At 46.8% G+C, this 26,625-nt stretch overlaps 1 protein-coding gene across 3 annotated transcripts; it reads left to right on the top strand.

Annotated features, from left to right (window-relative positions):
• The first annotated feature begins 219 nt into the window (after positions 1 to 219).
• On the top strand, positions 220 to 25,967 carry BRD8 (bromodomain containing 8). 3 transcript variants are annotated; one of them, XM_069869705.1, is made up of 26 exons: positions 220 to 268; positions 535 to 631; positions 1,353 to 1,422; positions 2,923 to 2,972; positions 4,097 to 4,219; positions 4,364 to 4,444; positions 4,907 to 4,971; positions 5,534 to 5,670; positions 7,570 to 7,714; positions 8,838 to 9,047; positions 9,463 to 9,743; positions 10,249 to 10,704; positions 11,062 to 11,155; positions 11,364 to 11,410; positions 11,779 to 11,993; positions 12,303 to 12,395; positions 12,605 to 12,673; positions 13,397 to 13,574; positions 14,232 to 14,336; positions 15,155 to 15,199; positions 20,927 to 21,211; positions 21,611 to 21,814; positions 23,133 to 23,278; positions 23,973 to 24,059; positions 24,466 to 24,534; positions 25,465 to 25,967. In XM_069869705.1, the coding sequence occupies exons 1-26, from the start codon at positions 250 to 252 to the stop codon at positions 25,685 to 25,687; spliced, it is 3,594 nt and encodes a 1,197-aa protein (XP_069725806.1). In that variant the 5' UTR covers positions 220 to 249; the 3' UTR covers positions 25,688 to 25,967. The 3 variants fall into 3 exon arrangements, with proteins under 3 accessions (XP_069725806.1, XP_069725804.1, XP_069725805.1); XM_069869703.1 differs by lacking the exons at positions 20,927 to 21,211; positions 21,611 to 21,814; positions 23,133 to 23,278; ... (1 more) ...; positions 24,466 to 24,534; positions 25,465 to 25,967 and adding exons at positions 6,105 to 6,320; positions 16,348 to 16,762; XM_069869704.1 differs by lacking the exons at positions 20,927 to 21,211; positions 21,611 to 21,814; positions 23,133 to 23,278; ... (1 more) ...; positions 24,466 to 24,534; positions 25,465 to 25,967 and adding an exon at positions 16,348 to 16,762.
• The last annotated feature ends 658 nt before the right edge of the window (positions 25,968 to 26,625 follow it).

Below are 26,625 nucleotides of genomic sequence, written 5' to 3'. Positions count from 1 at the left end.
AGCACCTCACGCTCAGGCCCCCTCTCTCTCCCTCCCCACTCACCCCAGCCCCTCACGCGGTCCGTGCCTCCCCAAGCCCCGCTCCGCGCCGCCCGTAGAACTTTTAAACGTCGCCGCTCTCCCTTTCCGCCAATCAGCGCCCGCTCTGCGGCGGCGGCTGCGGGGGGGGGGGGGGCGGGGCCAGCGCTCCCGGCGTGCTTTGCGCGCGCACGCGCTCTGCCTTTGCCGCCCCGGGGCCGGGCGGGGACGATGGCGGCGGGGACGGGGAGTGAGTGTGTGGGGACGGGCGGGAGGGGTGGCGGCGAGCGGGTGTGCAGCGGGGCGGGGAGGGGCCGGGGGAGCGGGGAGGGAAGATTTGAGCGGTTCCGATGGGTCTGGGGGGGTGGGGGAGGTGGGCCGCGCCCGCGAGGGGTGGGCCGCGCCCGCGAGGGGTGGGCCGCGCCCGCGAGGGGTGGGCCGCGCCCGCGAGGGGTGGGCCGCGCCCGCGAGGGGTGGGCCGCGCGGGTCCCTGGACTCCTTCTCCTCTCCCGGCAGAACACAAGCTGCTGAGCGCCGGCCCCACCGAGCCCTGGTCCATCCGCGAGAAGCTCTGCCTGGCCTCCTCCGTCATGCGCAGCGGGGACCAGAACTGGTAAGGGAACGGCCCTGCTGCCTGGCTTTTGGCTGTGTAGCAGCCTTGAACTCCCAACAGCCGCTCACAAACAGCTCTGCTTTCTGCGTGCTCTCTGTTCCTAAAATCATGGACTGGTTTGGGTTGGAATGATCCTTAAAGATTCTTTAGTCCCAATCCCCCTGTGATAGGCAGGAATGTGTCCCACCGGATCAGGCTGCCCAAGGCCCCATTCAGCCTGGCCTTGGACGTTTCCAGGGATGGGGCAAACAAAACAAAGTTGAGTTATTAATAGTGAAAGCTCCTTGAAAAGCCTTCCCTGCTTTCATAACTCTTGTGTGAAAACAAAAATGTGTTAATAAGAACAGAGCATTAAGTGGTTCCAACATAAACTGGAAGAGATGAGTTGGGGTCAAGGCGGATATATGATATAATGCTCTTGTGCATCACTGCTGCACTTTTTTTTGCTATTTTTTTTTGCTTCAACAAAGTAAAAGCTTTGTGGAAATGTACTAATGTCATTTGAAGCTAGAAACTTGTTTTTCAAAGCCAGAGAGGAAGTCTGTTGTTTCTTTAGGAGGAGGCAGATATTGTTGAGTACTTCAGTAATTCCCAAACTCTAAAGCTCATTGGCAGGTTTGTTGTGTTTATGGGGCAATTCAGTGATGGATGTCAAGACAGACCAGTGTCTGTTGGTTGGGGTAGAAAGTTGGGTGACAGTGACATCATTTCTTTCCCACAGGGTCTCAGTCAGCAGAGCTATCAAGCCTTTTGCAGAGCCAGGACGTCCTCCTGACTGGTTTTCCCAGAAGGTAAGATACTGGCATTTGTTTGAGTCTTGGAAAAATGGGTTCTGCATAGGATATGTAAGACAGCTGATAAAGAGAATATATTTCTTGCTTTTTTAAGAAGATAACAAGATTAATTTAAAAAAATCAATTTTGTATAAATCAGATTATGTACTTTTTTCTCTTTCTGAAATGAAATCTGAGCTTAGCTTCAAGAGAGAAGTTGGGCTTTCTATATTGCTTACTGTTTCTGTTAAGCTACGATACTGGCCTTGATGTAATGTTATTTTGTTTTCTCATTTGAAATATTTTTATAGAACCATAGAATTATTTAGGTTGGAAAAGACCTTTAAGATCATCGAGTCCAACCCTTAACCCAGCACTGTCCACTCCATCACTAAACCCTGTCCCTAAGCACCTTGTCTACATATCTTTTAAATACCTCCAAGGATTGGGACCTCACCACTTTCCTGGACAGCCCGTTCCCATGCTTGACAACCCTTTCAGTGAAGAAATTTTTCCTAATATCCAGTCTAAACCTCCCCTGGTGCAGCTTGAGACTGGTTGCTCTCACCCTGTCACTAATCTGGGAATAGAGACCGGCACCCACCTCGCTACAACCTCCTTTCAGGTATTTGTAGGGAGTGATGAAGTCTCCCCTCAGCCTCCTTTTCTCCAGAACAATCCCAGTTCCCTCAGCTGCTCCTCATAACCCCTGGGCTTCAGACCTTTCCTAGCTCCATTGCCCTCCTCTGGACACGCTCCAGCCCCTCAGTGTCCTTTTTGTAGTGAGGGACCCAAAACTGAACATAGGATTCAAGGTGCAGCCTCGCCAAAATCAAGTACAGGTGGCCTTTCCCTGTTGGCAACACTATTTCTGATCCAAGCCAGGATGCTGTTGGCTTTCTTGGCCACCTGGGCACTCTGCTGGCTCGTATTCATCTGGCTACAGACCAGCACTTCCAGGTCCTTTTCCACTGGGCAGCATTCCAGCCACACTGAGCTCTGGAGAACACCACTTGTGATCAGATGCCAGCTGAATTTAACTCCACTCACCACAACTCTTTGGGCCCAGTCTTGTAGCTAGTTTTTTTACCCGGCAAGGAACGTGTCTATCCAAGCCATGACCAGCCAATTTCTCCCGCAGAATGCCATGGGAAATGATGTCAAAGGCTTTACTCTAAAGTCTAGGTAGATGACATCCACAGTTTGGTTCATGTTCACAGACGGAAACTTTATGGCTGCAGTTTTCCAATTCATGGTTGCTTGCTTTGATTTCTAAATTGTTGGGAGGGTCTGTTCTTTCACTTTGTTTTGGAGGTCGTTGCTAGTGGTGCTAGAGTCAAAAGAGTGAATTATGTTTGCTCACTTTGCACTACCCTAAATTGTAGCCATTGAGGAATCTCTGGAGAACGCCGTCGGATACATTCAAAAGTGTTAGACCTCTAAGGAAGCAGGAGTAATTGCCCTGTAGATGTTGTTGATAGGCGTTTGTGTCCTCTGACTTCCTTTGTTTCTTCCTAGCACTGTGCATCTCAGTATTCAGAGCTCTTGGAGACTACGGAGACTCCTAAGTGAGTACAATGTCTGAAGCAAGTGCAGCCTGGAGCAATTTTGGGTGGACCTGTTGTTTCTTGCAGCAAAGGACTTGATAATGCTGCTCCCAAGAGGAGTGTACAGGAATGAGGAAATCCAGTTGTGATAGCTGGCATGGGCAGACTTTGGGATCAGAGTATGGCAGTCAGGGGAGATTGATAAGCCTAAAGTGTTTCTTGGAACATCCTTCCCATATCTCCTTATCTTGTCCCTCTTTTTCATAAGACTGAAGTATTTCAGTATTATATGGTTATAAAACTGGTCACTGTATGCTTGTTAGTGGCTTCCATATGCCCCTACTGTTATTACAATACGTGGTAGGGTAACTGGGGTCTCTTTGCCTCAGCTCTGTTTCTAAGAATTGCAGTGTGCATTTGGGGACTTAATGCAGCAAAGAGAAACATTAATTTGGCTGGAATACAACTCTACATATTAGTTCTATTGATCAGGAGTTTTGCACATAAATATTAGTTTCATTGTTCAAAAGCTTTACACATAAAATCGTTCAGAATAGAGGTAGAAATGACAGCAAGAGCGAGAAAGAGGAACATTTTGCATTTGTCTCTATTTTGCAGTGGTTTCTTATAGTTTTCTTATCAATGCTGTCACTAGAGCTTTGTCGTCTCAGGTATTTCTCCCTCCTAAATCCAGGCATTTTGTTCTGAGATTTCACATGAAATTTAATTGAAAGCAGGATGTTTAAAGTAGTATTTGTGATAGTGCTGGGTGATTTTCAGCACTAGAGTTGCAAAGACAAAGGATTTGGTAGAGTTACTCAGGAAAGAAATAGGTGTTTCTTTGTGGACAGTAAGGATCTTCTCTGAAGCTGAATGATTGACTTTTTTTCAGGTTAAGAATTTGGAGTGGATTTGCATCTTTGATCTATTCATGAAATGTGTAACATTCAACGCATTTAAAAATTAGATCAATTTTTCAGAAGAGATTGTTTTTACATTGTGCCGTCCAGTATCATTTAAGGGAAATTGGAAGAGGAGGGGTTTTTTTTTTAATTTTTTTTGTGCATATTTGTAAGCAGCCATTTCTGAAAGGAGAGGGGGGATTTCTGTGCTTTTTATCTGAACTGTAGTGTTTTATTCTATAGGAGAAAACGTGGTGAGAAGGGGGAAGTTGTGGAAACTGTGGAAGATGTTATTGTGCGGAAACTGACTGCAGAACGAGTTGAGGAGTTGAAGAAAATTATTAAAGAGACACAGGAAAAATACAGGTCTGTGGCAAAGGCGTTAAGCTGTGGTGCAACTGAAAGTCCTTTCTTGAAAACGTGGCCTAAGCGGGATAGTGCTCAGGGTGAAAATGCTGCTTAGGGCATATTGTTCAGTGATAAGTAAGAAAGAAGTTTTTCCAATTACAGGCAACTCAAGAAGGATGCCGAGCTGATCCAGGCTGGACACATGGATAACAGGCTGGAGGAGCTGTGCAATGAGATTTTAATGTGAGTTATTTAATTATTTCCATGTTATGCTTTCTTCTGAGGTTGTAGTTGCCTGGTGCTGTGTGTTTGTCAGACACCACCTTCTCTGTGTACATTTGGTTAAGAGAAACAGGGCAGCTGGGCAGATGTTTTGGCATCTGAGGGTGGACTTAGTTTAGATCAGGGGGCATCAGCTTATGGGGTATGTCTTCTGGAGCTTCTTATTAAAGAGCTTGCTGATGGCTTGTAGCATCATGCTTGCCTTCTCTGTTTCTATAATCAGCTGGAAGTGAAGTTTCCTGCCAAATGTGTTGTTGTCTGGCTGACTTCTTGCTCTGCTTCCCTCCTCAGAGGAATTGAGCCTGAGTCCCCAGAGGCAATTTGTTGTTGTGTGGAGATAGTGGGGTTGGGGTCAGTAAGCTGCAGGACGAGCTAAGGGGAAGTGGGGTACTGCGTGACAGTGGGTTTTGGTTCTCTATACAGAAAGAAAAAAATGGAGGAGGAAGAGGCAGAAGTCAAGAGGAAGGCTACAGATGCTGCTTATCAGGGTAAGCTGGAAATGAACTTCCTCGCTCGTCCTCAGAAGGAGATGCATATGTTTATAAGAACGTGTGGGAAGTATTTAAGTGTTGTTAAGAGCTGTTCGAGCAGAATTACATGGCCCTGAGAGTTGGGGAAAAAAGATCATAGTCTTTTTACAGCATTGTTTGTAACAGGGCAAAATGCAGACGCTTTTGAGAGGGAAAAAATTCTGTAGAAAAGGTATGTCTAAGAGGCAGCAGGATCAGCAAGGAGTGCGCTATTAGAATGTCAGACTTTTCACCCCTTCAGTTATCCCTATAGTTTAACTATTGTCTGAAGACAAAAGGAAGAGATATTTGTTTTGAAAATTTAGTTCTTGGGGCAATTCAGTGAACCAAGAGACCTGCGGTGGGAGGTGGTGAACACCCAGCTGCTGTGGAAATCTGCTCATGCCATTTGTAGTGTGGTGCAAGAAATTCCTACCATACAAATTGTTTTCCTTGGGTTCTATAGGATAAACTCAGAGGTAACTCAGGGACTGTCCAAGATGGAGTTGTGGAATCTCACTTTTTTCCTATTCTCTTCCAGCTCGTCAGGCCATTAAGAATCCACCACGGCGATTAACGGGTGTGATGGTTCGCTCCCCTGCAGGCTCAACTTCCCCAGGGGGAGAGTATGCTCTGGGAGATCTGTCTCAGCCTACTGTGGACGAGGCCAGTCCCGGGGTAAGGATGCTTCCCATGGTAAAAGGGAAAGACCAGCCTGGGACCTGGGGCTCTGTGTCCATCATGGAATAGGAGCCTGGGGAGAATCCCTTGCCTTGTGTTGCAGAATTTCCGCTGTGGTAGTGCTGTAGTGTGGTTGATGTACAGTGCTGCTCGAGACACGTGTCCTCTTCCATGTCTGTGATGATCAGGTGCTTGGATCAAAGGCTGTGTAGGGGCATCAGCGGGTTGGCCAGGCAGTCTTCTGTGTGTGCCTGGGAAATGGCAGTACAGGGCAGGGAAAGGGTGAAAGCATATGCCTGGAGTAGGTGCAGCGAGTGAATGGAGTAGGTGTCTGTGGTGTGCTGGATCAATGCTCTTGGGGGAAGGAGCAAGTGGGGCTAGTCCGTGTGGTGGAGTGTGGCTTTGAACAGTGTGGTTTTTCTCTTTCTCAGGTCACTCCAGGGACATTGCCCAGCACCCCAGTTGCCTCCTTCATTGGAATCCCTGACACCCCTCCAGGCTCTGCTCCCCTGGATGCCCCCATGACCCCAGTCACTGATGATTCACCCCAGAAAAAGATGCTAGGACAAAAAGCAACTCCGCCTCCTTCCCCTCTGCTCTCAGAGCTGCTGAAGAAGGGCAGTCTCCTGCCCACAAGCCCCAGGCTGGTATGGAGCTCTCTGCTCATATATGCAAGCACACAAAGAATTTGCTCCTGTGTCTCCCACTGAAAAATAGGGGAGCTGCAAAGGCTTTGTAAAAACATAGAGTTTTTATGAGAGTCCCAAAAGAAGTGATATCTGAGAGATATAATTACCCCTGTGAGCCACAGAGGTGAGATCTATTCCTGGCAGTACTGCAGGAATCATTCAATGCATAGGACTGGCTGCCTCCCCTCAGTTGTAAGGAGTTGGAGTTGCAGGCTTTGCTAGAGGAATTCATTCTCCCCAGGGGAGGGGTTGTGTTAGTAAGCTTCATCCCAGCTAGTCTCCATGGAGGTGTTATTGGTGATTTCTGCTTTTGGCAAGAAGTTGAGTTTCAGTATTTGTGATGGGTCTTAGCATAGGAGTAGGGAGTACTTTAATGGAGTTTATGACCAATATTGAAGTACTGCAGATTTTCTCTAGTTGTATGCAGTTATTAAAATCATTGTGATGATGAGCCACTTTGACCCTTCTGCTGTTAGTGACTCTGGGAGTCTGGAGGGCAACCACTGCTGACACTGTTGAGAGTCTAGTCTGAAAAAAGCAGCCACTAGCCTCCCTGTGGCGCAGCCCGCCTGTGTTAGTGCTTGTGTGGTTGAATAAATGTATTGCTGTTGACTTACTTTTTTTAATACTCAGATTTGAGGTCTTTTCTATTTGTTAGCTTGGATAAATGTTATGTGGGTTCTCTGTTTGCAGGGTTAAATGTAAGATAGGGTGGAGCAAGGAAAGATAATGGCTGTGGAAGACTGAGTTTTCTTTGTTTTGGCAGGACTGGCTTATGGCTGCTTCAAGGTCCATCATAGATATACTGTTTGACCTTGCTAGAGTTACTTTCCATGTTGGTGCTTCAGTTTCCCTCAGCTCAAAATAAGGGATAGTTCCATGCCATCTCAGGGAATAAAGAGATGGGTATCTGTAAAGGATTGTGAGGTCCTTGATCAAGGAGCTAGGGTAGAATAAATGATGTGTTTGCCCTGATTTCACAGGAAGGTGGCACTGCAGCTGTATTGTAGCTGAAGAATAGCAAATAGTTTCAGACTGCCATGTAGTGTACTTGTATAAGGACCCTCAGGCAGGGAGGAGACTGGACAAAAAGCACAAAAATGCTGAGACAGCAGATGATGGACTTACCCATGGAGGTGCATATCTGGCAGAGAATCTTTGATGTCATGGTGTCTCTAGGGATTTCAGTGGCGTCTTCCTTTGGCAGGTTGGTGAAAATGAAATGGCAGTGGCTTCTGGTCACATGAACAGCTCAGGAGTCCTGCTGGAGGTAGGAAGCGTCCTTCCAGTGCTGCATAGTGGGGAAATGCAATCGGCACCTGGTGCTGTCCCTGCATCTCCTGCTGCTTCAGGTAACTCAGGACTCTTCCTGTACAATTATTCCTTCAGATGTACCTTCAGACTGTTGGATGATTCTGGATATCTAGCTGGCCTGATTTAGAGTCTTCTTTGAGTTGTAGTCTTGTTTCTGTACCCTTGTCTTTCTAACCCCTGCTTTTTTTTTAAGAATGTAATCCTTACAGGAAAAAAAAGAGTGCCTTGATCTAAACTGACTGGAACAATTAGAGTTGGTTCAATCCTGGTCCATGCAGTATAGTTTTCTGGTTTTGACACTGACTAATACTAGCCGTGTCAGTCTAGAGAAAAGTGGTTAGTTGACAGGGATCTGGGGAAAAAACATGGTCTAGTGTCTGATTCCCATTGTGTCAAACTGCAGCTCCCTGTGAATGTGGAGAACTTGTGTCTTACCTCTGCTTTAGCATAGAGGTCTCTTGAGGATTAGACTGCAGTGGACCGTGACCAAAGAAAGTTCCACAGGGGGAGGTGAGAGAGACAGTGCAAGAGCCTTTGCCTTGGGCCTTCCCCAAACAACCTGCCAACCAATGGTTTAGTCACATTGTCTGCAATTGAGGATTTATGCCATTCATTCATATGTAACGCCATACAAATAATCTTACTTTCCTTATCTACGTGTGTTCTTTACGACCTGTTAATTTGGTCCAGACATTTCAGTAAATTCAGACTGGAAATTACACGTGAGAGTAGTGTCGACCTTTGACATAAGAAGAATTCTCCAGGATAAGACCTGCAAAGAGATCCCCTGTGCTGCCTTCCAGCTCCTGTGATGACTTGTTTGTCTTGGCTTACTTTGTGTGGCTCTTGGCACTGTTTTTCAGATTTCCCGTAATTGTATTGGGATGAGCCTTTGGAAGGGCATCTCTCTGCATGTGTGGCTTAGCCTGTCATTGAACACAGTGTCCCATAGTCTGCATGTTTCTGTCTCAGACTGCACATACAAAGGAGTCATGCGTTTTTGGTGCAGGTTCTTCATATAGCTTCTGGGACCATTTGTGGGAACCTCTCAGTGTCTTTTCCTTGAAGAAGCCACCAGACAGAGAAGAGCCCAGTGGTGGTTTTGTGGACTTCAGTGGTGGCTGCTTCTTGCTCATGTGCTTTTCCCTTCTACTCTGTTAGGTGCTCCTACGCTTTCCCGGCTTTTAGAAGCTGGTCCTGCACAGTTCACCTCACCTCTTGCTTCCTTCTCCGCTGTTGCCAGCGAACCTCCAGCTAAGCTCCTGCCACCCCCCGTAGAGCCTGTGTCGCAGGCAACCATTGTCATGATGCCCACGCTGTCAGCACCATCCGTTGTGCCACCAGCTGCAGCTCCAGAAAGCGTAGCCACAGGTGCGTTCCTGAACTACGCACTCGTAGGTCATGAATTGCTAAAAACCAGAAATTCTCTTGGGATCAGCACCCAGCAAGCTCTCAGCTGGGCTTTATCCCCTCAGACTCACCATCCTTCAAGAAAGGACTGTTATGGCTGGGTTCTGAAGTAAACAGATGGTTCTAAACAGGATTTGCTGGGGACTGGGGCGGTGCCAATGGTATGTTGCTGGATTACAGTTCAAGGACTGGAATCTCACTTTACTGTAGGAAAGCAAACCCATATTTGTCTTTTATTTTTCTAAGCCACGCTGTTGTGGGTGGACCTGGGATACTTGCAGTTGGTGCTTGGTGTTGTCCACTGCAGGATTTGTTGTTTATGTGGGCTTGACTTCAGCAGATTGGTCTCTGATTGTCACTCTCAATCCTTGTGCAGTGAGCCAGCCAGAAGCCTGTGTTTCCATGGAGGCAGTGTCTGATTCCCATACTGTGACAGTGTCCATGGACAGCAGTGAAATATCCATGATCATCGATTCCATCAACAAGGAGTGCCTGGGTTCTGGGGCTGGCAGTACTGCAGGGTCTTCCAAAGATCACTGCATGGATGGGAAAGAAGACTTGGATTTGGCTGAGAAAATGGATATTGCAGTGTCCTATACAGGGGAAGAGCTGGACTTCGATACTGTTGGAAATATTATAGCCATCATTGAGGACAAGGTAAGCAGGCAAAGCAGAGTGCCAGTGCCTTTTGTTCCACATCCAATTAGGTTAATCTCACGTGATCACTGTTCACCAGTTTAGTTAGTTTAGACAAGCAAGAAACAACTCTTCCAAAATACACATTCTCACCATCATTGTCCAGATCAATAGGAGACACCCCTGTGATACCACTGCTGCTCATGTGCCACATTTAGCGTGGTGCGCCTCCTCAGAGACCAGAAAGAAATCTTTATTCCTCGTGTTGGGTAGGGTTTGGGTCACCATTGCTGGCAGACAGCTGAGTGCTGCTTGCAGCATACTTTCCAGGAGTGCTGTGTTTCTGAAACTGAAGCTCCATAGGAGACTCCACAGGGAGTGATAGGAGGATGACTATGAAAAGAAACTTTGTAAACAAGCACACCAGGATTTGCACAATTGTCTCATTACCAAAAAACTTGAACTGTTTTTAATCCCTCTTTCTGACCTTGGCCTCCACTGCTGTGTGTTTGTTTTGGCAATAAAGGTAGATGACCACCCTGAAGTCCTGGATGCAGCAGTTGTTGAAGCTGCTCTGTCCTCTTTCTGCGAAGATACTGATGACCCTCAGACCCTGCCTGGCCCTTGGGAACATTCAATTCGTCAGGAGCATGAGAAACAGGCCCAGATACCCCAAGTGTCTGTGACTGTAAAGCAGGAGGGACTGGAATGTGAGGAGCCAGAGGCAAAGGGCATTCGAGACCTAATTGGCATTGGCGAGCTGGGATCAGAAATAAAGACAGAACCAGCAGAGCAGGAGCAGAATCATCTGGGCCCTGAGGAAACCATATCGGCAACTGCAAGAGTGACAGAAACACCAGAGCTGAGAAGTCAAGAGATAGAAGAGGATCAAAGAGCAGCTGTAGCAGCAGGAGAGACTTCTGAAATTGAGATAGAATCAGCCAAGGGAGAAGACGCAGTGCACAATATAGTGAAGACAGAGGTATGTGAGCAGAGAGACTGTCTGGACCTGGTGTGGGGAAAGAAAGGAGCAGTTGTGGCAGGTAGGAGAGAAGTTTAGAGGAAGGATGGCTGCTGGGTTGAAGGTAACCCTTCGATGAATGTGACTGACTGTTTTCTTGGGAGTCATGCTGCTGATCTGTTTGATCTGCAGAGAAGTGCTCTGCTTTAGGCAGTACCTGTATGTATCTCCCCACACCCATGTGCAGAATTGCTGTTGGGAAGGTGCTCAGTGAGCTTCAATGCCTTGAGTTAGGCTAGGGTGAGTGAGATGTGCCCACGCCTTCACTGAAGTAAGCTGACACAAGCGTCTAGATTTGTGCATTTCTCTTCCCTCCAGACCCCACCTGATGATGATTCATCCCCTCCACAAGTCCCAAATGTCAGTGAAGACTCCTCACAGGCTGATGTTCAGCACAAATTTGAGCTGTCAGGTAACTTAATTCAGCTAGGAAATCTTTTACATGCAACATTATTAGCTGGATAGATGTCAGTGATCTGGTTCAGGTTTTTTGGGGAGGAGGGAGAAAAGATGTGTAGGAACAGTGGTAATTATTGCAGGACAGTAGGCATTGGTGTAGGAGCTTTTGTAGTAAAAACTACTTTGGAGAATCAACCTTTCTGCTTTGCTTTCTTTCACAGAGTCAATGAAGGATGAGGCCCAAGCCCTGTTTAGGAGTCAGATGAAGGTAATTCTGGATTGGTTATAGTCATCTTGGGTTCATGAGTAAGGTCTCACTGCTGCTGCTTCCTGGCTCCTATCTGCTGAAAAGCAAAGCTTGCTTTCAGCTTTCTACACTGAGAAGAGAATTGGGCAGTCTGCAGTTGGAGCTAAAGGGGAGACGGCTTCAGGCACTACAAAGCTGTGTGTGTGTGTGTTTCTGTTTCTGCAGGGGGGGCAGGGCAGGATAGAGTGACAAGGGTTTTGTGAAAGTACCTGTACAGTTGTCAGCAGCTGTGGCAAGGAATTCACTTTGCATGCTGAACCATAGCTGCTTTGGAGGCTCTGAGCTGCTGCTGTAGCTGGCTGTGCAGACTCATGAACTCTGTGTTTCAGGATGGGCAGGGTGAAGAAGATGATGAGGATGGTGCCAGTGAGGCTGCCAGTTTGGAGGAACCCAAGGAAGAAGATCAGGGTGAGGGATATCTATCAGAGATGGATAACGAACCCCCTGTGAGTGAGAGCGATGATGGCTTCAGTGTCCATAATGCACCTTTGCAGTCTCACACGCTAGCCGACTCCATCCCCAGCAGCCCAGCCTCCTCGCAGTTGTGAGTATCAGTGAAGTTATCAGACACACAGATGCAAATCCCAGGTTGTTTTGTGGAGGGAACATCCGACTCTCATTTCTGTTCTGCTGACTGAGCAGGTCCAAAGTGGGAGTTCGTTGATGATTTGTGTGGTTCTCCCTACTTACAATTGCAAGTGTGCAGACAGCACCATAATACCAGGTCGCATTTCTTAATTTCCATCTTAGGCATGGATTAGTGTAGGCATGTCAAAGGCAAAATAAACCATAAGGTTTCTGCTCCAAGGCGGTACGCAGACTCCTGAAGGAAGTTTTGTTCTTTTCTTTCCAGTTCAGTGTGCAGTGAGGACCAGGAAGCAATACAGGCCCAGAAGATCTGGAAGAAAGCCATCATGCTAGTTTGGAGAGCAGCAGCTAATCACAGGCGAGTCTGATGTCTTCAGAACTGGCAGAAAGAAGTGACTAATCTTAGATAAGTCTCTGCTGTCCTATCTCAGAGGCTCATCTGCCTTGGTATCTGGGAGATAATGAATCATATTGTTACTGGTAGCAGACAAGTAAACATGACAGCATGAAACAAATATTTATCAGCAAGGACAGGCACTAAATGGACTGCACTCGGTCTCTCTGCAGGTATGCCAATGTCTTCCTACAGCCTGTAACTGACGATATAGCACCAGGCTACCACAGTATTGTGCAGAGGTGAGTTGTGACAGACTTCTGTCACTAGAACTCTGTATATTCATGTATTTGTGTAAGGATTTCTGGCAGGAATGATGTAGGTTTTGGCTGCCATGCAGACTACAAGACTTGGAAAACTATTTTTTTCTGGTATGATTTGGTCAGAAATACGTTTCCTGAAGAAAAGGGTCATCTTCAGTAAGAGGTATATGTCTTTACACAGCCCTGTCTTTGAATGAAGTACACTGACTTACACAGAACATTTTTTTTGTCGATAAAGTGGTATGTGACTGATATCCTTCTCCCAGTTTCTATCCAAGAGTAGGATTTAATTTTTGAAATTCAAAGGTCCTGTGTTCTTTAACCAGCATTTTCTACTGACCCAGATAGTGGGCTTTTTCACATGAATTATCAGAATCCCCTGCTAGCCCCCAAAATCTCTCCAGAATGGTTCAATGGCTGCTGCTTTATCTTCTTAGTGTCTCCTTCAGTGGTGCCTGGAGAAGGCAAGTGCTTCTCCTGAGGCATCTGTCATGCTGTTGTTATCAGTCATGGTAACTGATGGACAGCTTCCGTTTTCTGCCCTGAAGCCTTGGTACTCAAGAACACAGTCTGGGTGGAGGAGAACCTATTCAGCTAAATTAAATCGGTGGTCTAACTAGGTGTGTCACAGACCCTGGGCTGTACCTGAAAGAGAGGGGAGAGAGTTATTCTGTTCCTATTTTGACTGCATTTCCTTCATAGGCCAATGGACTTATCTACTATCAAAAAGAACATTGAGAATGGGCTGATACGAACCACAGCTGAGTTCCAACGTGATATTATGCTGATGTTTCAAAATGCAGTTATGTACAACAGCTCTGACCATGATGTGTACCACATGGCTGTGGAGATGCAGCGAGATGTCCTGGAGCAGATCCAGGTAAAGTACTGAGCTAAGGCCAGTGCAGGACAGAGCATCTGTCTTGGTCTGTAGGTGGAGAAGGACTTCTGGATGTAAGACCACTGTTTCACTCACAGTGTCTTTGAATGAAATAGTTCCATCTTTCCCTGCATCTCTCTTGTGTTAGCCCAGGTGTTTATGGTGAACTAAATTGTGGATAATTTAAAACTAACCCAACAAAATGTGTTTTAGGTTCAGCCCAGTCCAATTTCAAATCTAATCTCCTTCAGGGAAATGCTTAGGCCAGCAAGAACGAGGGTGTGGTTCAGGAACAGAAACAAGCAATAAGAGTGGTGAATGACAGGGGATGTGATGCTGCTTTTGGTGGCTGTGCTGGTTTATGCAGGTATAAACTGTATGTGAAAGTGCATCCAGTGAATATGTGCCATTTCGAATTCCTTGTAAAGTAGAATATCCCAGCTGGCAGGGCTAACAGAGTTTGAACTGGGGTTTTATAGTTCCTCAGGACTTGTAGCTTCTGAGGTAAATGGGGAAACTTACTCTGAGCAGCAGACAAGGAAGTGAAACTGCCTCTGGTCCAATCATTCCTAGCCCGCGGTTTGTGATGGTTCACTGACCTGTACTAACAGAGCTTATTTTGCCTGAGAATCTTAACAGAGTGTGGTTTTCTTGCAGCAATTTCTGGCCACACAACTGATCATGCAAACATCAGAGTCGGGAATCAGTGCAAAGAGCCTGCGTGGGCGAGACTCCACTCGCAAACAAGATGCTTCAGAGAAGGTGAGAATGCTGCACCCTGTGGAAGGGCATTTGGTATCTTTGGAGAATCCAAAGATACTGCAAGAAGTTCCCATATCGAAGAGACAGAATGTTTTTTGGAACTGCAGTGGCTCTGGCATCTTCAAACGAACAAATTTAGACCATCGATTACATTTCAGCTCTGGAGCTGTACATCACTCTAGGGGCAGGTCTCATGAGTTTTTTCTGTAATCCCAATAGTTCTATTCCCCGGTTTTAAAAACAGGTGATGAAAACTGTTGAGATGAACAGAATATTGGAAGAGGTGTGATATGGCAGGAAGATGAAAGGGTAGAGAATTAGAAGATAACCTCTGCCTTCACTTCCTAGTCAGATTTTTGGAAACAGGGTATCACTCCAGTCTGGTTTTATTTGTAAAACACGGAGAACCTTTGACTTCTGCACTGATCTAAACTAATAGCAGTGTAGGTTTGTTTGGGATTTTTTCTTCCATAAAGACACATCCGAACTTAAGTTATCTCAAGTGCTCAGCTGGTGCACGCAATGTTGTGCCCGCAAGAACTGCCTGCTTAGTTCTAGTGGGAACTGCACAGTGCAGAAGTTATTTGGTAGACCAGGCCTTGCCATGTCTGAATAGAGAGTATCCCTTTCCTAGCGTTCTGACTCTCGCAGTATCCCTCTTGTCTGTTTTTATGTTCCTGCTGCATAAGACTGATGCCGTGTGGGAAGGGGAGCGGGGCACGTTTCTCTATGCTTGTTTGTGGGCTCAGTGCTTCTATGTGGTGTGTGCATTTCCATATCTGATACCTGATAAGTCCTTCTGTTTGGCCTTTTAACAGGACAGTGTCCCAATGGGCTCTCCTGCCTTCCTTCTCTCTCTCTTTGTAAGTATTGAAAGGCTCCGGCAGGTACTGCAGTACTGGTGGCAGTGTGCTCTGTTCCTTGTCTGGGTGATCACTGCACTGTCACAGCATCCTTAGCATTCCAGCGGTGTGTGTTTAACATGGGGGCTGTACAGCCATGATCATTACAAAAGAAACATCTCAATCTGTTATTCTCGGCGTGGGTGAGTGGGGAGGGGCTTCAGTCTTTTCTTCTGGTTCCAAGTGTTCTCATTTTGTCACCTGCTTTTGCTTCTTTTTCTACAACTTCTCTGCAGCTTTCTTTCAATATAAGCAAGAAGACAGATCAGGTGGTGCAGTACTATAGTTCTTACATCTCTCATGTTTATACAGCTGCCCGTTCTACACATTCAAGAAAGTACAAAGGGTCTTGAGAAAGTGAGGAGTCAGCTGTGTATTCTTTTGTCATTCATGGTCCAGAAAGCGCATAAGATACTCTGCAAATATACCTTGTTCCGTGCCTGTGGTGATCTGGAAGTGTTTGGAAAAATATTCCCTCCAGGAAACCCTAACCCTAAGAGTTGCGGGGAGGAGAGAGGGGAGGAAGATGGAGAGTTGTTTTTTTCTCTCGCATATATCTAAGACAGAGGAGTACTCCGGGAGAGTCAGCATGTCAGCCAGAGGGAGAGGGCAGCGGATCAAAGGAAACTCTCAGCTTGCCTTCTACTCATGGAAAGGAGCTGTGCGGAGAAACTAGGGAGCTAGTGCCAGGGTCACTCAACTGGAGGAGCACTTCCCGTAGGGATCAGCTGTTAATAAGGTAGGTTAGTCAGCAGTTTCCTCTTCCCATCTTAAGAGCTAAGCTAGACTCTGCTGCTTAGGAGAAGGCCTGCACTGTACAGGCTCAAAAAGCATCTGTGTGGGCAAGAGCCCAAGAGCCTCATTGCCTCCCTCTGCCCTGGCTGCCAGCAGTGCATAGAGGTGCTGCAAATCCCAGCACCTGTGAGTGAATTTTACGTAGGTCTGCAGGCAGGCCTCCCCAGGCCTTCCTAGGACACCTTCCCTTTTTCCTGTTCGGAAGGCATGAAAGTTGTTAAGATATGTGCAACTCTTACCTCCCTAAGTGCTGGAGGAAGTGTTTTGTGTTTTAGGGTTGCATAACTCTCTCTCTTTGTTTGCCTTGTGACCAGGACGGAGGCACCAGAGGGCGTCGCTGTGCCATCGAGGCAGACATGAAGATGAAGAAATGATGCTGCAAGCAGACAGAAAATCCCAGCACCTGGCATCCAGAGCTGGACTGCAAGCAAGATGTAGTTAACAGCTATCAGAGGAGGAAGAAGAGCTGCAAGTCCCTTTCTAGGACCTGGTCCACCTTCTTCCCTTGCCCCTCTGGAAAGCAGTGTCTCGTCAGAATGTGTAACCCAAAGAAGCTTCCCCGGAGGGAAGACTAGCCCCTCTGCCTGTTTTAGGGCAGTTGTCTTGGGCTTCATCAGTGTTCTGGTGTTAGCTAGCAACTGGTGGCTCGTATCTACTGTAATGTGAAGTGTACAGGTTTTTACTAGTGATGTGTAAATGTCTATGTATATTAAAGTGGGAACAAATCAAGCGTACAGTGTGCAGTGTACTAAGCATCACAGCTCTTGGCATTGAGGAGCCCTGGTTTTGTGGAAGCGTGCCTACCTGTCAGTTATCTGCAAATACAGCCCTTCCAGTTATCCATATTGCACACAAGCACAACAGAGCTTTGACATCAGAGACAATTCATTAATTATGAGAATGTTGCAGACTGATTGCATGGAGGGGAAGATTCCCTGCATTGAGTGTATGAGAACATGGTACCTTGCGATGAAACAGGAGATCTAACCACGAGAAGTTAAAGACTACAGTCTTGGAGCTTTCTGTAAGAGACCAATGTATTGAAGTGTACCTTATGTACTTTCCCAGGTATGTGTAAAGAGTACACTAGTGGGTGAAAATCTGTGATTCCAGCAGCTGTAAGCATGCCAGTACCTGATTTCACATCTGAGTTTGTGAACTTCTGTCTGCTGGAAATTACCATTCTTTTCCTCAGCAACACCGATGCATAACTGAGGTTTAAGTTCTCTGTGACAATTTTAGAATCGCCTTCTTCTTTTCTGCTCATGTGACCTGTGAGATTAAATTTGTATATTTTCTGCCCCTGTGACCTTCCAGGAGAAAAACACCCAATGTTATCCTTCCTGATGCTTGCAGCACCCGGGAGCACTCGGCACTCTGTGCAGCAAGTATAGAGTGCAGCTTTCTGACACACAGCTTGCAGGAAATTGATTCACTGCAATTAGGACCAGAGAGATTATTGCCTCGCCTAGTAAGATTTTTCACAAGTTTAGTGTTGAAGTTGGTTGTGCCTGCTTTCCCGTGTATGGCTGAGGTGTGCTTCGGCCAAGAGCCATTCTGCTGCTGCTAGAAATGTAGAATCGTTTAGATTTCTTACTGGTTAATGGTCCTTCACTGCTTAAACTGGGAACAAATTTCTGATTTGAATTTTTATGTCCTCAGTTTTTGCAGATTACAGGTTGTTAGCTTCCTAGCAGGAGAAGTTACAGTTCTTTGGCTTTCATGTATTTTATGGAAAAATTTAAGTTGGAGACAAATAAGCAGGGTCTGTTGCAAAAGGACGTGTGGTAATGTTTTTAAACTAAAAGAAGGTAGATTTAGACTAGATAGAAGGAAGAAATTTTGTGCAATGAGGGTGGTGAAACACTGGCACGAGTTTCCCAGGGCAGTGGTAGGTGCCCTATCCCTGGAAACAGGGTCAGGTTGGATGAGCAACCTGATGGAGTTGAAGATGCCCCTGCTCATTGCAGGGGTGTTGGACTGGATGGGCTTTAAAGGACCTTCCAACCCAAACCATTCTGTGATGGTAAGGTGGAAAGGACCTCTGCACAGTCATCTAGTTGAGCCCGCTGCTCAAAGTAGAGACCAGTTCAAAGGTAGATTGGGTTGCTCAGAGCTTTGTCTAGTCAAATTTTGAAAATCTACAAGGGTGGAGATTCTCAAACACCCCTGGACAAAGTGTTTCAGTGCTTACCTCCCCTCATGGAGTAAACATTTACCATTTACTATTTATCCAGTCTGAATTTCCTTTAGTACAGCTTGTCATCTCTGCCTCCTCTTATTTTGCTGTTCGCACTGAGAAAAGTTTGGCTCCATCCCCTCTATAACAACCCCTGCCCCATCTCTGTGTTGAAAAATTGAAGTTGCAGCATATGAGAGGACCACCATCATGCCCACTAGTAACTTGCTTGCATTATGGAAAGCACTGCTGTTCATTCCTAATCTTGGGGTTTTTTTCTTCTTAGTCAGACATTTTTCCCCTCAAAGAGCTTTTTTTCCTCTCCCGTAATGTTTTAACAGCCTTTAATGATGTTCAAGGTCTTTACAAATCTAAGATGTGATTTTCTCTACAGAGCCCCGTTGCCTCTCTCCTAGTTCATCATCTTGTGCTATGACTGCTAATTCGATTCTCCCTAAGGCTTTGTTTTAATCTGTCTGATATAGAACTAGGCTTATTGTGCTGCACCTCCCAACATCCACCCTCTTGAAGATAAACATAATAATCCCATCTTTCTGTTTTTCTTGCGCTGTGGCTTATTTAAATGATAGGTTACATAGCATAGGTTTGGTCACATATTTAAGCTTCTGTAGGACTTGCAAGTGAATCCCAACTCGTTCTGAGGTTTACTCCCTCCTTCAAATTGTTCTAAAATGTCCCCTGTTGACATTTTAATTAGAAGCAGTTCCTCAGATACATCCCAAGAGAAAGTCTTGTGTGGTCTCTGCAGCAAGTACTGATAATGATGATTAATTTGGTGTTTCCAACTGGCCCTATTTTCCACTGAGATGCTTGGCACTGATCATGCATCATCCCCCCTGATCTTCTGGCAGCTCTCTGCTTCTGATGTTTTTGATTAGGTTTGTTGTTGTTATTTGCTTTTATGTCTTTAGCAAATTGTTCTTTTTTTTTCTCCCTACTTTTTTTATGGAATCTACATTTCATTTACTAGAGTTCAGGCTTTTATCATTTTTCTTGTTTTGACATCTGAGTTTCTTTTAAAGGTGTTTTTTTATTTCTAACAGCTTTTTCTCATATCGTTGAGGGTTGTGCAGTGTCTGATCTCTGCAAAGTCAGCTAAAACTTTCCAATTTGATAGTGATTCCTTGCTGATGACTTATGTAGCCAACATAATTAAGAACTGTCGAGCAGCGCTTAGTTAAAAGTTGAAGTCTGTATCTTTTTGTCCCTTATTTTTTGTACAGAATTGGTATGGAACTAAGCAATCTGTAATTATTTCACTCATTCCATTTGTCTTGCACTAATGCTGAGCTTCTGCTCTCTGGCATCTTCAGTCTTCCAAGATGTAGTAAAACTGAACATAAGGCTGAAGACCTTTTCAGTCAGTGCTTATGCCCAATTCCCTTGGGCTTTGTGATTATAAAATGTTTCTCTCTCTCAACTGGAGTATGGAAAGATGATCACAAGTGATTGGATTACCTTAGGCTAAGGCTTTTCTGTCCAGCTGAGCTGCAGTGGCTGGTTCTGCATGTGCTGCCTGTTCTGCTGATGGTTCAGGAAAGTGCTTTAGGCATGGGGTTAATCTTCAGATTTAATCAGTTTGCCCAACTCCTTCAGCCAGAAGCTGAGAGCAGGTATTGTTATCTCCTACCTCATCAAATTTTATCTGCTTCTGCTGAAGTTAACTTTGAAGGAGGTTTCAGGACAGCCTTTCAGGTTCTAGCTCCGCTTGTAATCTCATAAAATAAGCAAATGAGTTTGCTCATCCCAAACCAAATGGATTCCTTGTTTCTCCCAGTTACACGCCGTAAGCTGTATTTGTAGCTGTGCTAGCAGTCCTGGGAATGCAAAGGGAAATCAGTGAGAAACGTGCATGTTTGAAACTCTGGAAAAAATAGGTTGTACATAATTAATGGAAAACTCTAAAGGCACTGCTAATTAATGCATATAATTCTCCATAGGTACAGCACCCAGGCAGCTGAGATCGGTGGCAAGACAGAGTTCTCTAACAGCATTTACTGTTGTTACTGTGACTCTGCCAGCAATTCCCCAGACTTAGGGAAGTCATAGTGTGTGGACTAGTGAACAGAGATGAAATTAATGGTTTCTTCCTTCTGAAGAAAATGCTAGCATTTGTTCCCTGAAATGTGTAGAACTGTCCCCTGTCGGCATGTGACTGTGTGGTTATAGTTCTGGCTCAGGTACACAAAATATCACCATCCAGCTAAATCACATCTGTCACTTTCAAAACAAAGTGTTAACAACAAAGGGTTTGTAGTAAGTTATTTCCAATATAAAAAAGGGTATCGAAGGGAATTGTCTTTGGAGTCACTGGTTGTTCACACCTGTCAGCAGCTCAGGAACCACAGTTTGACTTGGTTCGAGCTTGATGCTGGATGCCTTCAGTACCTTAAACGTGGAGCAAAAGCTACATGCTCCTAACCAGATCAGCATTCCCCAAGCACAGTAACTCACCAGCTGCTGTGGAGGGGGAGGTCACAGCAACAGGACTGGAAAACCTGAAATTCAGTTGCTGTGAAATGGCAGTTCAAAGGACAGAGCTACAGCCCTGCCACCTGCTGTGAATTGTGGGCTACTAGCTTCAAGAGTTCTTCCCTTTGGCTCTCTGAGTATGTTGGGAACTGAGCTGGGCTTTGCAGTTCTGGATCAGGGTACAAAGAAATTGCTGTCTCTCTCTTTATCTTTGTTTGCAGATGGACCATTCCTGGGTGTGTTGGGAGTCTGAGATGGAGTCTCCCAGTGAGTCAGAGAAGAACAGTGACTTCCAGTCACTTCTCAGCTGTGATTCAAGCTTGGATCTGGACATCAGAAGCTGGAGGAATACTGAAGAGGTGGCCTTGGGGAAGCTAGAGGAGAGCAGCCAAGAGGCAGACCATGAGATGGAGCTCAGTGAGCCTCTCTGGGAGGATGATAGCAAAGATAGCCAAAAGGCAGAGACAGCGTGTGAAGACGACAGTTTTCTCCAGTTGTTCTCAGAGGTAGGCTGTTTGGATGACAGAAAAGTGGGTGGCATAGTTTAGGCCCCCCTGAAACATCAGGGTTTTCAGGGCCTCCACCATCCCTAAACACAGAAGCAGTCTGGAAGAGTAGCAGATGCCCCGAGCTCACTTTCTCCCTGCCCCAAGCTCAGCCCTTCCTCCCATTTAAAGCTGGCACCACAACCAGGCAGCTGCTTTGCCAAAACACAGTTCGCCCTAAAGCACAGAGATGTCAGTGAACTGACAATGTAATAACAACACAGGGCTTCATCAGAAGATTTTGCAAGAATTCCTAAAAATGGAAAGGCATTCGTGAGTGAAAGCAAAAATAGCATCTGTGCTGCTTATTTTTTCTTCCTTTTGCTGTCACAATTTGATCAATACATCTCTGTGTTGCAGGTGACCCAGATGGTGGAGCGTCTCTACGTTAGCAGCCCAAAGTCTTCACAGACTCAGCAGGATTATTGTGGCTCTGGGAAGCAGGTTGATGGGGAGGATGTGAGGTGCCAGGAAAAGACTACAGGAACAGCAGTCTCAGGAGCAGAGGAAAGTCAACTACACATCCTGGCAGAAGATGAGAAAGAACATTTCATGGGAAGAGAGGTAGGAGAGAGGTGGTCCCAAGAAAGCCTCTGCTTCTGGATGAGAGACAAGGGAAGGTGAAGGAAATGGGCTCTAGAAGATGGGGAGGTCCCAGGTTCTGAGTGGGGAGACAGTGACACAGAGGGGGAGGTAGCAGGGAGGCAAATGCAAAAAGAATGTATGAGAGGAAGGATGTTTTTTATGTATGGATATGTATCTTTGTGAACAGGAAGCTTGTTAGAGATCAAACCCTCAGATGTGAGTTGGAGGAATTGCTCCTTGCAGTGTAAAGGTGACTCATGAGAGCTGGCAGTCTGCTTTAAGGCAAGACTGGAATAGTTGCCTTGTTCTAATTGCTGTGTTATGCACCACGCAGCTTGGCTGGTTTCATGCCCACGTGGCTGTGACAGCAATAACCATCTGCCCCTGGAGGCCGTCATGTCTTGGAAGCAGGCACTGTCTGGCCTGGGTTTGCATCAGTCCTGTGTCCTGGAGTGGGGCTGTGGGCTCCCACCAGCCTGCAAGGTGTTGCCAGGACAGTTAACAAGGCAGTGGAAGAACAGTGACATTTTTCAACATTCAGATATGTTCCCTTGCAAATTTAGACACTGGAGACAGAAATAACTTTGAGGATTCTCACATTTTCCCTGTTCAGCCAGGACGGTGTTATTTCCAGCAGTTCCCTCGCAGTTCTCCCCGTGGTCAAAGCTAAACACAGCAGTGTCCACTTTCTTCCTGAGGAGTCTGCTCCATCAGATCTCCTCCAGATTTCCTGTTGAGCAAGTCTCAGGTGCCCCTGCATATAATCTCACTTTTGGACTCCAGAGAGGCTCTCTCCCTGCACTTGTCATCCTCTACATTTTATTGGCAAATCACTACAATGGCAACATTCTCCTTGGCTGGGTCTCTGTCACATTTGTTTGGGAGTTTGTGAAGGAACAACCTTGTTGCGCTCTAGGGGATCCTGTTTTCTGTGTCCTGACCTTTTACAAGCCTGGGGCGTTCTTACCTCAGCTGCTGATTTCCCTCTCACATACATGACTCCTCCCAGAAAAGCAGATGGACACAACAGTGGGCACCAGTCAGCTCCACAGTGTTTGTGTTAGCCAGAGATGGTTATGGTCTGAGAGATGAGACCAAGCTGTTACTGAAGTGCTGGGAAGCACAGGAAGGTCTAAATAAGGTCAAACATCATCCTTTAGAATGAGAGAGGGCAAGCTAGCTCCCAGCTGAGACTGGATGCCGTAAAGGGGTGTGTAGCAAGCTGGCTTCTAGGTAAAGAATTTAGGTGATAGGCTGCCATTTTAGCTGCATCTTCCTTTTCCTCTGTCCTCTTCAGGACAAGACTAAAGAGAATCCTGAAGAACAAGCTATAGGTGAGGTGTATCCGCAGGAGATGACTCATCAGGACCAGGATCAAGATGATAGTGACAGCACCTCTGCAGCCCCCGTGCTGGACTCGACAAGTCCTGCCAACATGCAGGAGTAAGTACTTGGTTCTGCTGTCTTGTGGGCGCAGCAGAACAGAGCTGTTTCCCTTGTATCACATGAGAACAAGCATATGCCACAGGTCACATCCAGAAAGGTGAGATAGGCAAGGAGAACAGGAGGGAAGGAGGTAACGTTTGCTATCCGTGTGGATCTGCCAGCATTTTTTGGCATTGATCCCAGTCTGAAATGAGAGGAGCAGAGATTCATGTTTCCTCAAGGTGGTAAACTTGGCATATGGCTTTCTCGGGCAGTGTCCAGCCCAGCTACTAAGAGAGGTGTTACCAGCTCACTTTAGGCAGGTGCAGGAGCATCAGTCACTTGAAGGCTTGTGATCACCTGGATGCCTTTTGAAAGAGAACTATGGGGTTTGGGGATGAGAACCTGGATAAAAAGCACCTCAGTAAAGGTCTAAACTTCAGAGTAGCATGAGCTTTTCTGTGCAATTTGATCCTGCCCTTTAGAGCCGCTCAGCTCAGCTCTTGTTTCTACTGATTGCTTTGCATCTTCCTGCATTCTGCATGTTTATTTGTGCATTCAGATGCAGAACGTTTCCACCATCTCATCCTGAGCGACTTTGCATAGCTACAGCAAAGGATTTCTGTGCTTCATCCACCTGGGCGTGGTGGATGCAGAATTGCCACTTCCTACTTTGTCTGGAGTGTGATCTGGCAATGTATTCCCTCCGCAGGGTGCAGCTGAGCTGGGATCACTCCTTGCAGCATTTGCTCTTCAAAAGAACTCTGCTGTCCATCTGGAAGATAATAGCCAGTCACAGGTATGAGGGCAAAGGGTTGGGTTGACATGGCTCCTGTGTCACCAGACCTTGTCCTTCTCTGCTCAACCGCCACCACAAGTTGGCTTGTCTCTCTGTGCTTTGCTTCTGGCTGTTCTCGCAGCAAGAACATCTGCATGCTGCAAAGCTGGGGAGAACACTGCATATTCATTTCCTCTGCTTAATGTGGCAGAGCCCAAATGTTGCTTCCTACACAGCTGGCAGAGCCAGCTTCAGCGCAGGGCTCAGCCTCTTCCCATGCCTCTTCATGACAGCCACCCAGTGCTGGCTGTTGCAAATCAACTGTGGCCCGCACAGCAAGCAGGGAGCAGTAAGCACTGGTCCGTGTTGCGATGTTGTCTTTAGTGGAGACGTGGACAGAGGTCGTTGTTTGTGTTTGTCCCTGTAGATGCAGTGGCCCATTCCTGAAGGCAGTGTCTGAGAAACAAGCCCCTGGATACAGTGATGTGGTGAAGAGGTGAGTTTGTGGAAGAAATCTCTGTTTTTTCTGTCTTCTCTGGTTTCTAGAGGGACCATTTTCTTCCTCCCTTTCCAGAGTTTGGCTCTCACCAGCATCTCCCACTGATTTCTTTTATCAGAACTCCCTTCCAGGTGATTAGAACCTGGAAGCTTGCCCTGACTCTGGAGCTGATAGGGGTTGTGCCTGCCCTTTGCCAGCATTACTCCAGGCACAGTCCATGCAGCTGTAAGCCCTGTCTGAGCAGGGGATTCAGCTTCTGTAGCCCAGCAGTCTCTTCTCCCCATGTGGGCAGCGTGTGCCTCAGTCGATACCCTCTCCTCACCCACTGCTTGCTCCTTGGATGTTTTACTCTCAGCGGAGAAGTGGGTCATAAGAAAATTTCCCAGAGAGATTAAGGGCATTTTTCAGAGCTGAGTCATATTCTATTCTGGTCACAGTTGTCCTCTCTGCAGCCATTCATTTTCCCCTTCTGTCAAAATAAGAGAAGTAATATTTGTTCTCCATCATATTCCCCTTATCAGGACTGCTATTTTTGCTAGTGGCACCATTCGATTTTAAGGGGTTTTAATAGATACCTATTTTAGTAACTTTTCTTTCTCCACCAAGACCTGGACTGGCTTCATGAAGACTAATTACTAGAATCACTCTGCTTGCCTTCTCTGGAGTTCAACATCAAATTTTTTTTAGAGGTGACTGCTAATGACCTGCCAAGTTGATTGGATAGCAAGTGTCGCATTGGCTAAGCTTACTTTTGTCTGAATTAGAAGAAAAACATTTCTCACTCCCCCTCCTTGTCTTTAGCCATAAAATTGATTGAAAATAGCTGCGCTTTCAGGGCCACACTGAAACGAGAAGCGCGTTCACGCAGAGCCTGAAGAATGCCTAGCCCTGGGTTGCAATTTAATTCACCTTCTGTGGTTTTTTCAGACCCATGGATTTAACCAGCATCAAGAAACGATTGTCAAAGGGGCACATTCAGTCCATGCTCCAGTTCCAGCGTGACCTCATGCTCATGTTCCAGAATGCGATAATGTACAACCCCTTCAACCACCATGTGCACCGCATGGCCATGGAGATGCAGCGGGAGGTCTTGGAGCAGCTGCAGATGTTGTGTGAAGTCCTCCTGTGCTCAAGGGACTGGCTGGGGTGAGGGAGAAGATAACAAGCCATGTCTGAGGCCTGTTTCTTTTGGAGCAGTGTTGTTGGCTCCGGAGGTCTGCTGGGGCTCGGGGAGTGCCGGCACTGCGGCTGTGGCCTTCAGCAGACCTAGTTATCCTCAGCAATGGCTGCCAGGTTGACGGGATAAGGAGCAAAACAGTTTCTAGGAGGGCCATGGGAAGGGAAGCCTCCTTTCTTGTGTGGGAAAAGCAGCAGCATGGCCTTGTAGTGAGAGGAGTTTCCCTGGGATGAGAAAAATGGGACAAAACTATATTTGTGGCCAGTTGAGATGAATTGGGGCCCAGCCCTGTAACAGTGACTTGACTGTGACCTAGGGCGCTGCAGGAGAGCTTTCTTTTTCCCATTGCCTTCCCTCTATGTTTGCAGCGTTTGTGTGTTGGGGTTGGGTTGGGCATTGCTGCCTGTGGTCACCTCAGGCCATGAGTGCTCTGGGCTGTGCCTGCCGGAGGGGGGCCAGCACCGATCGCACCCCAGTAAAGGCGTGTTGAAAGTTTGTCCCTTGGTGTTTGACACCCCGGCACAGCGGGGAGGGAGCCGATGGGCCTTAGGATATCAGGCTGAGGGAGCCACAGGGTAAGGGGGAGCCTCGAGCTGAGGGAGCCCCAAGCTGGGGACGCGGGGTGAGGGAGCTTAGGGCTTTGGGGCATTGAGCTGAGGGAGCTCTGAGCTGAGGGAACCTTGGGCTGAGGGATTCCTGAGCTGAGGGAACCTCGAGCTGAGGACTCGGGGTGAGGAAGCCCTAGGTCTCAGGGCACTGGGCTGAGGGAACCTCGAGCTGAGGAAGCCCTGAGCTGAGGGAACCCCGAGCTGAGGGAGCCCTGAGCTGAGGGAGCCCTTTGCTGAGGGGACCCCGAGCTGAGGGAACCTCAAGCTGAGGGAACCTCAAGCTGAGGACTCGGGGTGAGGGAG

This window comes from Phaenicophaeus curvirostris, chromosome 15, assembly GCF_032191515.1.
Source record: "Phaenicophaeus curvirostris isolate KB17595 chromosome 15, BPBGC_Pcur_1.0, whole genome shotgun sequence".
Lineage (NCBI taxonomy): Eukaryota > Metazoa > Chordata > Aves > Cuculiformes > Cuculidae > Phaenicophaeus > Phaenicophaeus curvirostris.
Note: the sequence above shows the minus strand (reverse complement) of the source record. Positions and strands in the feature narration are given on the sequence as shown.